This window comes from Pocillopora damicornis, chromosome 11 (assembly GCF_964200805.1).
Source record: "Pocillopora damicornis chromosome 11, jaPocDami1.2, whole genome shotgun sequence".
Taxonomy (NCBI): domain Eukaryota; kingdom Metazoa; phylum Cnidaria; class Anthozoa; order Scleractinia; family Pocilloporidae; genus Pocillopora; species Pocillopora damicornis.
Window position 1 is genome coordinate 5848229 of NC_142680.1, and position 15732 is coordinate 5863960.

General features: G+C 38.8%; 2 protein-coding genes and 1 pseudogene across 3 annotated transcripts in view; all 3 read right to left on the reverse strand.

Moving 5' to 3' along the window:
* The window catches only part of LOC113667845 (FAS-associated factor 1), a 15900-nt gene extending 13352 nt beyond the window's left edge, over nt 1-2548 (reverse strand). The window contains exons 1-4 of the mRNA XM_027183703.2: nt 2469-2548; nt 2328-2396; nt 2186-2232; nt 424-620 (exon numbers count right to left, since the gene is read on the reverse strand). Coding sequence (XP_027039504.2) covers nt 424-620; nt 2186-2232; nt 2328-2396; nt 2469-2513 — 358 coding nt within the window. The 5' untranslated portion in view covers nt 2514-2548. The remainder of the gene's footprint in view (nt 1-423; nt 621-2185; nt 2233-2327; nt 2397-2468) is intronic.
* A 1324-nt stretch (nt 2549-3872) lies between these two features.
* LOC113667844 (uncharacterized) lies at nt 3873-9578 on the reverse strand (annotated as a pseudogene). Its single transcript, XR_016180997.1, has 3 exons — nt 9414-9578; nt 4567-8281; nt 3873-4030 (listed from the first exon to the last, which is right to left on the reverse strand). The product of XR_016180997.1 is annotated as an uncharacterized LOC113667844 (transcript).
* Nucleotides 9579-9998: 420 nt separating this feature from the next.
* Nucleotides 9999-15120, reverse strand: LOC113667846 (uncharacterized). The gene is made up of 2 exons (XM_089186991.1): nt 14990-15120; nt 9999-12555 (listed from the first exon to the last, which is right to left on the reverse strand). Exon 2 carries the CDS (start codon nt 12516-12518, stop codon nt 11592-11594), a length of 927 nt encoding a protein of 308 aa, XP_089043117.1. The 5' UTR covers nt 12519-12555; nt 14990-15120; the 3' UTR covers nt 9999-11591.
* Between the last annotated feature and the right edge of the window lie 612 nt (nt 15121-15732).

Genomic DNA, 15732 nt, shown 5'->3' on the forward strand with positions numbered 1-15732 from the left:
TTCTACCTGATAGGTTTGAGTATCCTCATTACCTTATTGCTGGATAAGGAGAAGTTACAAGTCAATCACTTTAAAGAGTTAGAGGGTCAATTCCAACATCAGATTCTGCAATCATAAATTCTCCCTTCTGCCTCCATTGAATCTTGTGGGGTGAAGTTACATGCTGGTCACTTCTTAGAGTTGGTGGGTTAAAATCTTCACTCCCAAGATCTCATTAGTCATTCTCCTTACTGTCTGCCATACAATTCTCTTATAAGTTTGAAGAATTTGGTATTTGATCGATTAGTGATTCATAACTGATATTTTTCTTAAGTCCCATCACTTGTCTGCTTGATATTGTATTGACATTGTAAGGAGAATTACTGCCTTAGTCACTCATGGGAGTTCAAGGGTTTAATACTTCAACAACAACATCAACTGTACCTATAGTTTCAGTCTCATCTAACACAATTGGAATAGTTCTTTCTTTCCACTCAATCAGAAACTTTATTCTTCTTGAGGATGGCTGTAAAGGGATTGCATTTCCAATAACCTCCCCAACAGAAACTGATGATATTGTAGCTCCACCTGAAAACTGGTCTGTACCCCAAGTAGCATCGGGTACAGGAGCCTCTGGCATGCTAAATGGTGTAGGAGAGTATAAAAACAAATTAGCAGGTGCCTCAAGATTGTCAATGTGACAGGAGTGAAAAAAGAATGGTTAGTAATCAGCTAGACATAAATGCTGAAGTTAAGCCCCATGGTGGATTGTAAAAACATGACATTTAAAGAATAAACCCTTTCTAAAGTTGTAAGGTTGTTGCTTTGTCAAAAGCCCTTCATCTAGAGCTCTTTATTAAGCCTTTCTTGGAGTAAAGTTGTCTAAGGAAGAGCTTACGTTCAAACATCAGTTTCACAAACTAATAATGTATATTTTACAGATTGTAATAAAAAGACAGTAAATTGGGTGAACCTACAATCAGCATCAAAATTAGTTGACACATAATATTTGAAGAGTACTATTTATCTGGAGAATAATACTCTTGTTTCTACCACACTCTAAATCATTGACAAGACCTTCCATCCCCACTACCCATTCATTGTTGCCTTTATGTAGCTAAAGGTTCATGGAATCATGATAAAACATTGTTTGGGGGGGGGGGAGGGGGCAGATAGGTTGACTTAACAAGGTCAATAGAGATAAAATTGAAGAGATAACAGGTTAAAGAGTTCACTTTGTCAACATTTTTGTCGCCAATTATAGGACTATCAATCATCTCTATGTAAATGCTATTATTATCCACATAAGGCTGACACCATGAGAGCAAGGAGAGTTTATCAAAACGAAGGAAGAAAAAAGAGAGACATTGAAATGAAATTAGGGTTTCTCTACATTGCTTATCGTGTATTACACTACTATCAAGCATGCAGGGGTAATCCTAAGAAAATGTACTGTTGGTCTGCAGCAATGTCAAGATGTCTGCACCACCTAATAAAATTATCAAAAAGGTCTTCATTCTGAAGAGATTTGTAAGCTTAATACCAAGGTAATTTTTCTGCATTCTTGTTAAAGAAACTCAACTTCATTTAGAGTGATTTAGAACTTGGTAAGGAGTATATTTGATATGGATGACATTCTCTTGGTCAAGAAAAGAGGCCACATGCCCTGAAATTAGTCAGCAATTATTTCCCCATTATAAGGAATTGTAGATATGAGAAAAATATTATTGATAGTCACTGGGGATTTTTCTTTGAATACTTTTCAGCAACGTTTGCAAAGGAGTAATTAGAAGGATGATTGAAGAACTTTACAATTTCTCTGCAGTCTTACAAAACTGCCTTCATGTTCACGTTCGGTGTTTTGTGACAAGTCACGGTAATAATTAACTCTTTCATTAAAATAATTGATCCATGTAACATTGTCTACATGTAAATTATCATTTATTAAACTTTCTACGAATCACGCGCTTAGAGATTCAGTCGATCAAAAGTAACACGAAAGTAATTTTGCCATCTATAGAAGGTCTAGGATCTATAAAAGGAATATCGAATGTGGTTATGACAGATTATTTGGAAGAAAATCTAGGATTGCGTACAATTCCCATTCGGGAAATATCTAGATTCAAACCACATCATTTAATTAAGCTGAATTTTTTTATTATTATATAAGACATGACATGATATAAAGCATATAAACAACACAAACCGTAAAGGCGAATCCGTCTCGTCGGCTAGGACTGAATTCACACATGCCTAAAATCGTTACACAGTAAAATAGACGAATCAGAGCCAATAAAACAAGAGACAACGGACATCTCAAGAAAAACTCGAAGGAAATAATCACAAACCGTCAAGTCCCAATTGTGATGGTCCAGGAGTGTAATACATTCATCCAAATTCTCGATTCCCGTTATACTCTGTTGAGAAAATGAAAGAGGAACTCGCACTTAGGAAGAGGTAGAAGAAATATGGAAAAATTAGCGATTTACCTGAAAGTTTGCGAGGACCATCTCTCGGTCGCCGTCTCCTGCCATCTTGGATTTTTCTCTGGTTCATAACAAATCATGCGCATGCGTTGTGAAATTGCGAGCATCAGAATGATTGAGCAGAAGTGACGACATTCGGTGCTAAGTAGGACTATGACGAGGGTGGAGTGGGTGAGATAGTACCACAAATTACTTCGAGAACTTTCCTAATAACCTTTCTCGTTAGAGAAAGAAGAGGATGTGGCCGATAGTGCCGATGATTTTTGTAACGGATAGGACCTATGATAATCAAGGGCTTCCTTTCCTGCTCTTTCCTTCAGGAAAAGCGTCTTTTTTTGTTGCAGCGGGTTTTAAGCGGCGAACGAAATTGAGATAGGTACATGGGGAACGGCAATTTTTCCCCAGAATCGGGAATTTTGAACCATTTTAAAGAACTAACGCCCAAAACTTTTGAAATGGACTTTGATCAAAATAAAAAAGGAACTCTTGATTTTCCAAAGCTACCTCCTACTCCCACAACAAATATCACAGTCCGAAAAATACAGGAATGTTGATAAGCTTTGTCAGAAATAAAGCTCTCTGCTTTCATTGTAATACTCCTCCACCTGCTCGTAAGTTCTAAGGTGCCTGTCTGTGGTAAGTAAACACTTTAATTGAAAGGGGTCGGCGAGGCTTCAGTTAGCATCCCCTCTTTAGCAACTCTTACATCGTTTCGAGCTCAAAACATTTTGCGTGTTCCAATCGGCTAGTCATATACAAAGCCCGCAAAAAGGTTTAAGACTATTCCCCTGTTTCGTCCGTAAGAATGAGGTGAAAAGTTGTCCAAGAGATCAGTTTCAAGACATTATCTCACTATGTCAGCGGCGTTATGACAATCTGAACTATTTTTATTCTTATGCAATAAAGCTAACGAGCTTATCAATCATTACCCATGCCACTGAACACTTTAAAAGGCCGTGAAACTTGTATAATTCCTTTAAAACTAGCTTCAGCTTTTTTAACTGATGTTCTTAAAAAAAATTCAATTTTTCTTGTTACCTAATCTTGCATACAACGCAAGGTACTTGTGGGTCGTGCTTAAACCACAAATACAAATAAGAAATAATTCATAAAATGGAAAAGTGTATTGATCAAGGAAACGAATAATTCACTTCAAGAAATTGCCTTCAGTTGCTGGATATACATCAGAAGCTCCAAAAAAATCTAACATGATGTGATGTCATCTCTTAGGGATTCGGGGAGCTGTCCTTTGAAGGCGACAAATGTTATTCTTAAGGAAGTTCCGGTCATTTTACTGTTCTAATCGCTTCCTTCTGATATAGAGACTTCATTTACGTGGCTGGCTTTTCTAAACAAAAGGCACACATGGTAGCAATTTGAAATTCATTAAACACATTAGTTCACTTTCAGGAAATTCTTATATTTAAAGTTCCATATCATTCGCAATGTCCTTTTTTTCTATATCCATTATATTCGTGCTTCATATAAAGTTGATTCCTGGTCAAGTGGCTTGTCAGGCAGCCATATAGCATCTCTGCGGGCGGGCTGTTACAATATTCGAGTTGCTAAAAAAGAAAGGAGCATGACTGTTATTCCCAACCTGATAATACTATCGTTGCCACTTTCATTTTCGAGGAAGAAAGGGTGCCACCAAAATAATATTGCGAACCAGCACTCAAAGACAGAACTATTCAGCAGCACGCAAGATCTGAGGTGCAAAATCGAACTGGTCATTTTTACGTTTCATGCTGTCATCAATCACCATGACAACGGAAGCAAAATGGATCTATATCCACCAATCACAGCACCTTAACGTAAATTTCACACTCTTCAAAATATACGACCTTTTTTCCTGAATTGTACCGAGCCATGATTAATGGCTGCATAAAATGCTTCCTCATTGCGCTTGGTGCTTCTCAAAAACAGAAGATTTACGGTTATCTGAAGTTTTGCTAGCATCAGGTGAAAGATGATTTTTTTGTTACAGAGAAACCAAAACGCAGTCCAGTATTCTTACAAGATCTGAGAGTGAGAGGTAAGTGAATCTAAGCTCAGTTTTTTAGGTAAAAGAAATGAAACATACTATCCTATACATATATACCTGAAATCACCAGAACTTAAATCGGGAATACCACTTTTCTCCACTTCGAGCCTTCTCCTGGATGATCTGTTGTCCTGCATTAACATCTTTAACTTTTGATAATATCTCCGCGTGACGCTTAGCTTCTTCGAAGTATTCCACGCGTTGTTTCCAGCCGGGTTTGGCTTCATTCTTCTCAGATTCTATGACAAGCTCCAGATACTGCACTTGAGTTAATGGGTTGGGTTTCAGGGCAATTTCGTCCAGTCGACGAAGGCTTTGCTGTGCTTTGTTTATCATGGTCATTACACTGCTGTGCACACCTTGAAGAAATTCCTCAAGTTGTTCGATCATGCCTTCGATTTTAGACTTCCCTGAAACAGCTGTTTCATACTTCATTTGAAGGTCGGCAGAAGTTCTGGTTTCCACGACTGATTCGTACTTGATTATATAAGGAAGGTTTTTGTGAGCCGACCAGATGCAGTTTAACGTGCAAATTCTGCAATTTCCAGTTGCTGGATTCATGGCCCAACAGCCACGCTTGCTGGAGTCATCAGCAATGATACAATCCTGGTGGCACGTGTAATTGCATTTTAGGCAGGTGGTGGTGTGTCTCCCAGTTCCTTTGAGATCGATATAATTTGGCTTCGTTATAACAACTTCATAAGTGAAATCTTTGTTGGTTTCAATCTCGCTGACATGATGTTGTAAAACAAGCTCTTCTTGCCTCATTTCTTCAATCTTGTTGAGGCCCATTGTAATTTGAGGGTTCAGACCTTCAATCAAGGTTTGAAGCTGTTCACGTTCATTCAAGACCTCTTTAGTTAGTCGAAGACTAACACTTTCTGCTTTTGCAAACTCAGTAAAAAAGTTCTGAAAGGATAGATAACCCATCTTCCAAAACATTGCATCAAAGCTCTCTTCCGTTTCTTTGTTTTTGGCAAAAAGGGCTGAATTGTTGAATTTGAAGTACTTGCCACTTGGAATGTTGGCTCTACTGATGGCTTCAAGAACTGGGGGATGTTGGCCATCTGCAAAGGTCAGCATCATAAAGATATTTTTGGAAACGTCGTTTCCAAATATAGATAGGACTGAATTGAAGATGTACTCTTGCGTTGGAGTGAGACGTGCCAGGGAAGCTTGTGTAACGAATCCAACTGCATCAAGGTGGTCGATACCATTTGGTGGGGGGATGGAAAAGAACTCCTTAATCTGACTGATAATAAGCCTATCCCTCTTCAGACCTTCTGTATCACCAAACCCTGGCGTATCAATTATTGTAAATATGTACGGAATGGCTGAACCTTTCTGAGGATAAATAGTGTAAGCGGTGATGTCCTTCGTCTGACTGTAAGCTTGAGATACGCTTTTGTCCTCCTCGATGAGTTTAAACCGAAAATCGTCCTTCCACTCTACTCCCAAAATGTAATTCACCATGCCATTGATCAACGTTGACTTGCCAGCTCCAGTAGCTCCTACTACCATAAGAACTTTCTCAGAAGGTCCTCCTTTAACTCTTTTGGGGGGCTTTCCGATGCTTTGTTTCGTAATCATGCTGTTTTGTCTTCTCATTCTTGTGAACATTGGGAGTTTGTAAATTGACGGGGTGCCATCTTTAATCTTCTTCGAGGAGGGGAGCAAAACCTCTGCCGGTTTATAAGGAACAAAAAACTTTGTGGCCTTATCATGCGAGGTTTTACTATTTTGCGAGACACCACTTGTCCGTTTACTCTCTAGCTTGCTTACAGTATTTTCTAGATTCTTTCCGCTGATTGCTTCACCGCCTTTCGCTCCTTCGACATCGTCTCTGGACTTGGAGGACGATGAATCCTTAGCCTTAGCTCCATTTAGACTGTGGCTCTGTTTATCTGAGGATGACTCACTCTTCTTCTTGTGGGGGAGGTCTGGTTCGGGTTGAGTCACGGGATCTTCAGTAACAACACTGTCACTAGTAGCACTTACAGCACTTCTACCAGCTTTGCATTCGCTGTTCACCTTAAAAAGGTAGGAAGTTTTTGCCTTCAGTCCATCAACTGTGATCGTATTCTCTGGTCCCACAGTGGGCAATGACTTCCAATCGCCGACAGAAGGTCTGAAGTGGACTGTAACTCTGGACCGTTTCTTTTCCATGTGGAGACTCTTCCCATTGTAGAGTAATACTAGAGGCACTTGTCAAAGTTTCAAAAGGCTTTCCAGGCCCACCGGGAAGTTCAAAATCCGTAGATTGACCGCCATCATACAGACGGACACCAAGAACTCCTTCGCCTGTGCCCTTCTGAACGTTTGTGACGATGAACTTTGTACGCCCGTCATGTTCATTTTCCCGGACAAAATCCCTGAAATTTCTTGCCTTAGCCTTGCTTTCATTAAGTATTTCAGGATTTTCATACCAAGGTTGTAGTGAGAGATGTTCCGGTGTCCAACTGCCAGTTCGTAGAAATGTATACAGTTGTTCAACCAGTGCATCTTCATTCCCAGCCGTCATCAGGGAAAAGGAAACAACCTGATCATACTCCAAGCAATTGATCACACTGTCAAGATCTTGCAAAGTCGTAACCAGTTGGATTCCCCTAAAGAATTCCAGGTACATGGACAACAGTTTCATCTCCTTCTTCATGCCACTGATCCACGACGAGAGGCGGTCGTGATGAAACGGAGAAGACGCAACTATGTTGAGAGCGTCGGTAAGTACTTGCTCTTCTTCATCACCTCCTCGCACCACTGGCAACATCTCGGAAATTGTCTTAAGAATGTTCTTTTTGTACCTGGAAACCGCTTTTCCGCATCTTGCGATCCGCTGTTTGATTGTAGGAAAGGTGGAACATGTGTTATCATCGACGAGGCTACATAAACTCGTTTCAAACTCGTTGAAATTTGCCAAGACGTTTTGCAAAGCATCAGTCATATGAGGGCTAACCTCGCGCACTCGCCGTACCAGTTGTGGGTTCAAAGTGCTCAGTGGTTGGAGCCAAACCCTTTTAGGAACTTCATACACATGGCTTTCTTCGTTTTTCTTGAGTTCACTGTAGGCCCGCAAAGCATCTTCATAACTCATACCACCGGTGGAACTGGCCTGGTCTCTGTCTTCATAAAAAGTACAAACAAGTTTACACAGTTCCTCCTCGTCTAGCTCCGTTGCATGTGCAGATCCATTACTTTCTGCCCCAGTTTGGGACAAGGAGTCGACAGCAAACTTTAGGTCGGCTTCGACATCGGTAAATGTTTCGTTTTCGTCTAATCTTCTGTCGAAGACGAAAATTGCTTCTCTCCCATATTCTATACGCGATACAAAGTGAGTAGCTGTCATCTCTGAGCTTAGGTCTCTGTGCGGCTCTGTTTTTGCTTGATCCATGCTAAGTTCTTCAAATCTTGATGTGGTTTCATACTTGAGAATAATGCGAACCAGGTTGTTCTTCTTGGAGAGATCCCCATCAATGATGAACTTTCCAATTCCATATGGGTTGACCAATCCTGTCATCAAACTCAGTCTAAAGTTAGAGTCAATACCAAAAACCTTTGCCATCTCTTCCACATTCCCGCTTGGGAAGACTTCATATTTAGACTGTGGGGAGATGCGTGAGAAGGAGATCTTCTTTTTGATGTCAGATTCCCACAATGCTGGCCCTGTAACAAGGTGGTGACTACGATAGTCGTACAGCATTCCCAACTGAAATGGCTGCCCGAAAGAACGGACATCCAGGACGCCAACGTTGTCGCTCATGTTGTTTCACTATAACTTGAATTAATAAGAAAAAATACAAAAAAAGATCGTTTATCTATCCGTTATACCTGCTCTTGTGATTTGTGTGGCGTTTTGTCATGTGACACCAGTAAGGTTGTTTTTATTCTGTACTCAACGTGTTTAAACTTTACACAGCAGTTGAAATCAAGCTGTTCCTTTAGAGCTATTACTGAAGCACCTTCACCAACACAAATGATTATGAACTACTCTGACTCAGTTCTAACTTTTATTGTAGGGAAAAAAATCTTCTCAAAAGGAGCGAAATTTGTCTTAGTCAACCTGTACTTATGTCAATTAACATCAATAAGCAAATACAACCTCGGCCTCTTCGCAAAAATTTCATAGAATAATTGACTCAGGTAAAGCACTGGTGACTTTAGTGATGTAAAGGTTGATTAAGTTTGGAACCCTCTGATTTTTAATCAATTAAATGATCATTTCTTTTGCATTCTGATATGCCATACCGTCTGAGAGAGAGCGAATGCGGAGGTGAAGAGACAAATACGCTTAAGAGACGGTTTGTCTTCAGTTTCTCAACACCGTGTTATCAGTTACTGTGACTTAGAATGCCACTTCTAATTAGAAGACAATTTCATACTTTATCTAAATGTAAAAATGGAGCAATTACATAAGATATTATTCAGAATTCTTAGAAATCACGTTACGCTTGGCCAAATTTCCGGGAATAACCCGTAACGCAATTCCGATTTCCTGACTTTACTCAGCGACTCGTAGGGTACCAGGAGTTTACAGCGATAAATAAGGAGATGCGCTTTTGTTGTCGAAAAATGGTTTGTTTTGAGATGCATTCATGCATCATCATTCGAAGACCGATGTCATAGGCATTAAATTTCCAAGTTTAGCGAACGTAAACGAAGAGGCCTCCGAGCTCTCTCCCTTAAAGACATATAAATTCAATTTATGCTTTTGAAATTCTGGATTAACATTGCCCAGGTTATAAGCGATAACCTGCATCTTTCATGATATGAAATTTATTTGAAAATACGAACCGTCCACTGCCACCACCCAATCGAACAACAAGATCCATTCTTGGCCGGTTGTAAATTTCTTTTAGAGCTATTGCGCATGATTGGTGTTAGTAACAACAAGAAAACGTTCGACCTACCTTTTCAGTGGACGGACGGTTGCTTACCCTCGATTTCCTTGAAGGACACGTAGAGTTACTCGTTTTGGAAATCACTGAATATGCACAAAACTGCGAAGCCTTTTCCCGGAATCATCGGCAAAAAAGCTGCAAATTTCAATACAAGCAGACGTATTCTTTATGAGTGCTTCTGATTGGTTCCTTCGCTATTTAATCTCAGTTTAACCAATCAAAGCCTGCCAGCTGTGCCGTGTAAGTCAACAGTGCATCATTATTTCCAGTTTGTGCCCCGGGGGACCGCTATCGAAGATGTATTGATTCAAGGTCACAACAATTAGAACTATAAGGGCTAAGTGGAAAGAAAATAAGGCAAAATTTTGTAGAGGTAATTGCATGATTTCGAGTGCAATTTGGAATAAATAAGTACGAGTAGCAAAATTGCACGAGCCCGTAGAGCAAGTGTAATTTCTGGTCTTTGAAAAAATTTACAAGCGTTTATTTATTCCAAATTGCGCGAGAAAAATCATGTGATTACGTATTTATAATATACATGAAAAAATACGAGATAGTTTATCATAATTTTGCAGAAGGAAAGCGCACGCATCAAGTGCGAAAATAATTTATTCAAACCCTGCAAGTGACATCGTGCGTTCGGTCAAAACAACCGCGTACGATCAAAACAATAATATATAATGATATTTTCACATCTTTACAGCGCAAAAAAAGTGCAAAGTCCGGCTAAAAAGTTCAAGGAATTGTTCAGTCTGGTTTGTTACTTCTTTGCACTGAATTAACCTTCTTCTGCATCGAATTACCTAAAAATTGCATTTACCTTAACCAATCAGAACTGAGTAATTTCTTCATGTATCTTATTAGGGGCTAATTATTATGCTATAATAGAAAAAGAGACGTAGAATCGTCATTTGAAACAGCCTAAACAGGAAATGAGCCGAATTAATCAGCGATTACTCAATATTGTCAAAAAGATGTTGCCTCCTCCTGTTTTCCGAGAATCCAGGAAACGATTCTTAGAAACTGTCAACAAGATATTTTCCGCTTAAGTAATGCTTTTGGAACTTGAAACTCCCCATAGGTTGAGGTTAGCTTAGGTTGACCTTATAATGTTGCACTTGATGTGATTTCTTAACTGGGCCAATTCACTACGTGCTCACTCTTTTTTTGTTTTCATCTCAAAGAGGGTATAGATTTAATCATTTATGAAATTAAATTTGATGCTTTCTTTCTATAGATCTAGGGTCGAGAGCTTAGTTTTTATAGCACACAAAACTTTTAGGTGTCATTTAGCGACGAAACACGATAAGAAAAAATCAGCTACTTAGGTTGCACTGACCCCACTGAAGAAAAATTATCTTGAGGTACCTGCGAGACAGGAGATAAAACGTTTCATAAAATTTGCCATAGTAAATCTGTTTTGCAAAATATGCTATTGACGAAACTTGCTTATGTTATGTTAGACCATAAGATTGTGCACGTGTGCGCGTAATTTCCTTGTTAGGAATGTTGTGAAGAGTTAAGAAAGGTGCTGTACTATGTACAATGAGCTTTGTCAACCATGCAGATTTTTGTATACAAGTACGGCTGACTGCAACATGAAGTATTTTAAAGTACTACTATGAAACGTGTGGATATAAGAAATACTTCCTAATATGGCTGCTCAGACATTTTAAACCTCTTATCAAAGAACATCTGCAATCTTTTTTAATCTAATTCTATTTAACCATTTTTAAAAACCTAGTCTCTCAAAACTGAAAACACCAACACGCTAAATGTGAAGTATGCTCAAAGCGAAACTTCCTTAATTTAAACCAAGTTATAAGGTACAGTGTTCATGTTTTGCCTACCAGCAATGATGTTAACGTCAAGGTAGGAATGATGTAACAAGGATACTTCAAGCCTTGTCAATAACATTTTTACATATTTCAAAGTTGACAACCAGGTCATTTGATTCGTTCATGTCTAAAAAGTATGAACATGTCAAATGCTTCCTATTTTAGCTGCTCATTTACTTTCGAATTCTTTTTTCAGGATATCAATAAAACCTTTGTTCTACCGATCTATCACGTTACAAATTATCATTGAGAAATGGAATTAGCAAAAGAAGCTTAGAATTTCAGTTCTGGTTACATTGTGGAAATTTTGCTTTCGCTTTCTCGTCGTAGAAAATCTGATTTGTTGATTCTATTGAGAGCACCTCAGTAATCTGAATGGTTGTTTAGGGAGTTCTTGGAAGAAATGTTGGAATGAGGCGGAACTAATTTTCCAAAACATTTCGTCAAAGCTTCCTCCGCTTTTATCTTTGTTTTCAGCAAAGAGAGCTGAGTTGTTGAACTTGAAGAATTTCTCGCTGTAGTTTGGGATGCTGGCTTCCTTCATTGCCTCTAAGACAGGCGGGCTTTGGCTATCTGAAAAGGTTATCATCGTAAAAAGGTTTTTGGAAACGTCTTCTCCAAATATGGACAGAATGGAATCAAAGATGTACTTCTGTGTTTGAGTAAGACTCGCCTGAAAGGACTGGACAACGAATCCGATACCATCGAGTTGGTTAATACCATCAGGTGGAGGGATGGAAAGGAATTTCTTTATTCGTTCGGCGATTTTCTTATCTCCCTCTAATCCTTCAGCACCACCAAAACTAGGAGTGTCGACTACAGTGAATTTATATGGCACAGGTGAACCTTTCATGGGGTGAAACGTATAAGCAGTTACTTCCTGTGATTCACTGTGTGGTTGAAACGCTTTGGATTCTTCTGTTATGAGCTTGAAACGGAAGCTGTCTTTCCATTCCACACCAAGGATGTAGTTGACCATTCCGTTAATCAAACTCGACTTACCAGCACCTTTTTCTCCCACCACCATGAGCACCTTTTCTTCTGATCTATACCGGAGATTATCGATACGGCATGGTGTTCCTATACTCTGTCTTTTAATCTTGTCCTCTGGTCGTCTCATTTCGTCCCTCATATGAAACTTGTAGACTGACGGAGAACCATTTTTAAGCTCGTCTGACGTATATAATATGAATTCTGCAAGACGGAAGTCCATCGGGCCTACTTTCTGCTGCTGTCTCACCGGTGCCATATGTTGTGATTTTACTGATTGGAACATCTTTACAAGCGACAACCTATCAGCTGTCGTTTGTTCTCTGGTGAAAAGAAGGGTTTGTTTCAGTTAAGAAAGGTATTCATTGAACAAATTTCCGTCAAAAAGAGAGTCTGCTGTTTTTCTCTTATAATAAAGCCCACAGATAGGCCTGTAAGTCAAAGACCACACACCTGACACAACTCTCAGCTTGAATCAGACAAATCATTTGAATTAGAATTGTAAAGTAAAAGCATTATCTGTTTCGGTTAGATTCGGTTATATGACATGATAATAATTGATTTCTAAGAAATGGCGTCCTACTCGCGTCTTGTAATAATTAACAAATAGAGAAGCCTTGACTGTGCTCTATTCTGTTGTAAAGCGTAAAGGAGGCGGCTACAGCACGACAGAAGTGTTTGGAGAAACACTCGACTACGTCTCGTGTTTCTCCCCATTTTTTTTATAATAAAGAATCATTTAAATTCCCCACGCATTACTTTCGATTTTCAAAACAAACTTTATTTCCAAATCGAACAACAATGTCGTCAGCATGCTTTATACTCTCATTAAGCACGCTACAGTAAGCCAATCGGAATCCCTGTTAGAATGGTTCAAATAATCTGCTTGGCTGTACAAGACTAAAGCTGTCAAACCATAAAAGACCACATTCTGCAATAGTTTGCAAACTGAAATAGTTCGGCAGGTCGAGTTTAACACTTTTGCCTAAAGTTATTTAGTCTCTAATACAGAATCTGAAAGTGAAATGTTCAGTGAAATCCAGCGGAATTTTGCTCATAAAAACATGCAAGTTTTTTTTACATGGTAATTAAAAAAAATGTTCAAAGCAAGTGTTTTATGAACGAACGACAGCCAAAATTCACCGGAACATGAAAATTCCTCGGGATAACAGAGCCGTAAAACTCAGCAGCAGTAACTGATGTGGCCTTCACCCCACTTCTTGCTTTGTTTTTGAACACGAAACGTTATTTACTATTCGAGCGTTAGCTGTGTTTGATTTTATTACCATACGTAACCTTGCAATCTAACTGAGTGTGAAAACCTTCAAAACTGGGACTGTCTATTTCGTCTACTCTTTGAGGATTTCGTCCCTGCTCACGTTATAATATCTTAAATTACGACGCCAGGAATGTTTACAAACCTCTGTTTAGCTCTTCTGTTGCTACTTGCCGGCTCGCTTGTTCCAAAATTTCACTTTCAATGAATGAAAAAAAGCTGGAGAGAAGTCCCGGAAAAGGTCGGACATGGTACAATTTGGCAGATAGCGTGACGGCATTAGCTCAACTCTATGCTCTATGCTCTCGTAGAGCACACTCTTTCAACCAATAACGGCGCGCGTTATATCCGAACTTTATTATAATTTAAGATGGTAGCGAAACGATCGAATGCAATGACCCAACAAACCCAGCAGTTTAAATCAAACGGTTCCTTTAGAGCTATTACTGAAGCACCTTCATGCACCAAAACAAATGATTATGAAATACTCAAACTCAGTTTTAACGTGTGTTGCAAGGACAAAATCCACTCAAAAGGAGCAAAATGTGTCTCCACCAACCTATATTTGTATCAGTTAATCTCAATAAGTAAATACAAGCTCGGCCTCTTTGCAAAATCTAATAGAATCATTGAATCATGTAATGCAACGGTGAACTTAAAAAATTATTTAAATCATAGACTTACGTAAAGCACTGGTGACCTAAGTGATGTAAAGGTTGATTAAGATTCGAACCGTCTGATTTTTAATCAATTTCATTATCATTTCTTTTTCATTCTTACACACCATACGTCTGAGAGAAAGCGAATGCAGAGGTGAAGAGACAAATACGCTTGAAAGACGGTTTGTTTTCAGTTTCTCAACACCGCGTTTTTAGTTACTGTGACCTAGAATGCTCTTCTGAAAAGAGGACAATTTCATGCCAAATTAAAATGTAAAAGGGGAGTAATTACATAAGATATTGATCTGAATTCTTAGAAATGACGTTACGCTTGGCCAAATTTCCTGGAATAACCCATAAAGCAATTCCGATTTCTTGACTCCACTCAGTGACTTGTAGGGTACCAGGAGTTTACAGCGATGAACAAAAAAAGATGCGCTTCTGTTGGCGAAAAATGGTTTGTTTTGAAATGCATCCATGGATTATCGCTCGTAGAACGATGTCACAGGCATTAAATTTCCAAGATTAGCGAAATAAAACGAAGAGGCCTCCAAGCTCTCTCGCTTAAAGACGTATAAATTAAATTCGTGTTTTTCTAAAATTCTGAACTAACATTGCCCAGGTTATAAGCGATTACCTGCATCTTTAATGATATGAAATTTATTTAAAAACTACGAACGGTCCACTAGCACAACTCAGTCGAACAACAAGATCCGTTCTTCGCCAGCTGTAAATTTCTTTTAGAGCTAGTGCGGATAATTGATGTTAGTAACGACAATAAAACGTTCGACCAACCTTTCCAGTGGACGGACGGTTGCTTACCTTAAATTTCCTTGAAGATCACGTAGAGTTACTTGTTTTGGAAGTCATTGAATATGCTCAAAACTGCGAAGCTTTTTCCCGGAATCATCGGCTAAAAACTACAAATTTCAATACAAGCTGACGTATTCTTTGAGAGTGCTTCTGATTGGTTCCTTCGCTATTTAATCTCAGTTTAACTAATCAAAGCCTGCCGTTTAAGTAAACAGTTCATTATGATATCCGGTTTATGCCTCGGTGGACTGCTATCGTAAAAGTGTTAATTCAGTAGTAACAGAGCTGTAGAATCGTCATTTGAAACAGCCTATACGGGAAAAGAGCCGAATAAATCAGCGATTACTTAATATTTTCAAAAAGATGTTAGTCTCTTCCTGTTTTCCAAGAATTCAGGGTACTATTCTTAGAAACTGTCAACAATATATTTTCTGCTTATGTAATGCTTTTGAAACTTGAAACTCCTCATAGGCAGGTACAAAACAATACATGATTATAAATGAGCTTAGGTTGACCTTATAATGTTGCACTTAATTGATACGATTTCTGGGCCATTTGACTACGTGCTCCCTTTTTTTTTAATCTCAAAGAGGGTATATACTTGATCATTTACGAAATAAAATTGAGTGCTGTCTTTATGGATCTAGGGTCTACAGCTTGGCATTTGTATAGCAGATAAAACTTTTAGATGTCATTTAGTGACGAAACAGGATAAGAAGAAATCAGCTATTAAGGTTGCACTAACCCTACTA

What these genes read in the sequence shown, in the direction of transcription:
- LOC113667846 (XM_089186991.1), bottom strand. Translation starts at nt 12,518, where the DNA reads ATGTTCCAATCAGTAAAATCACAACATATGGCACCGGTGAGACAGCAG.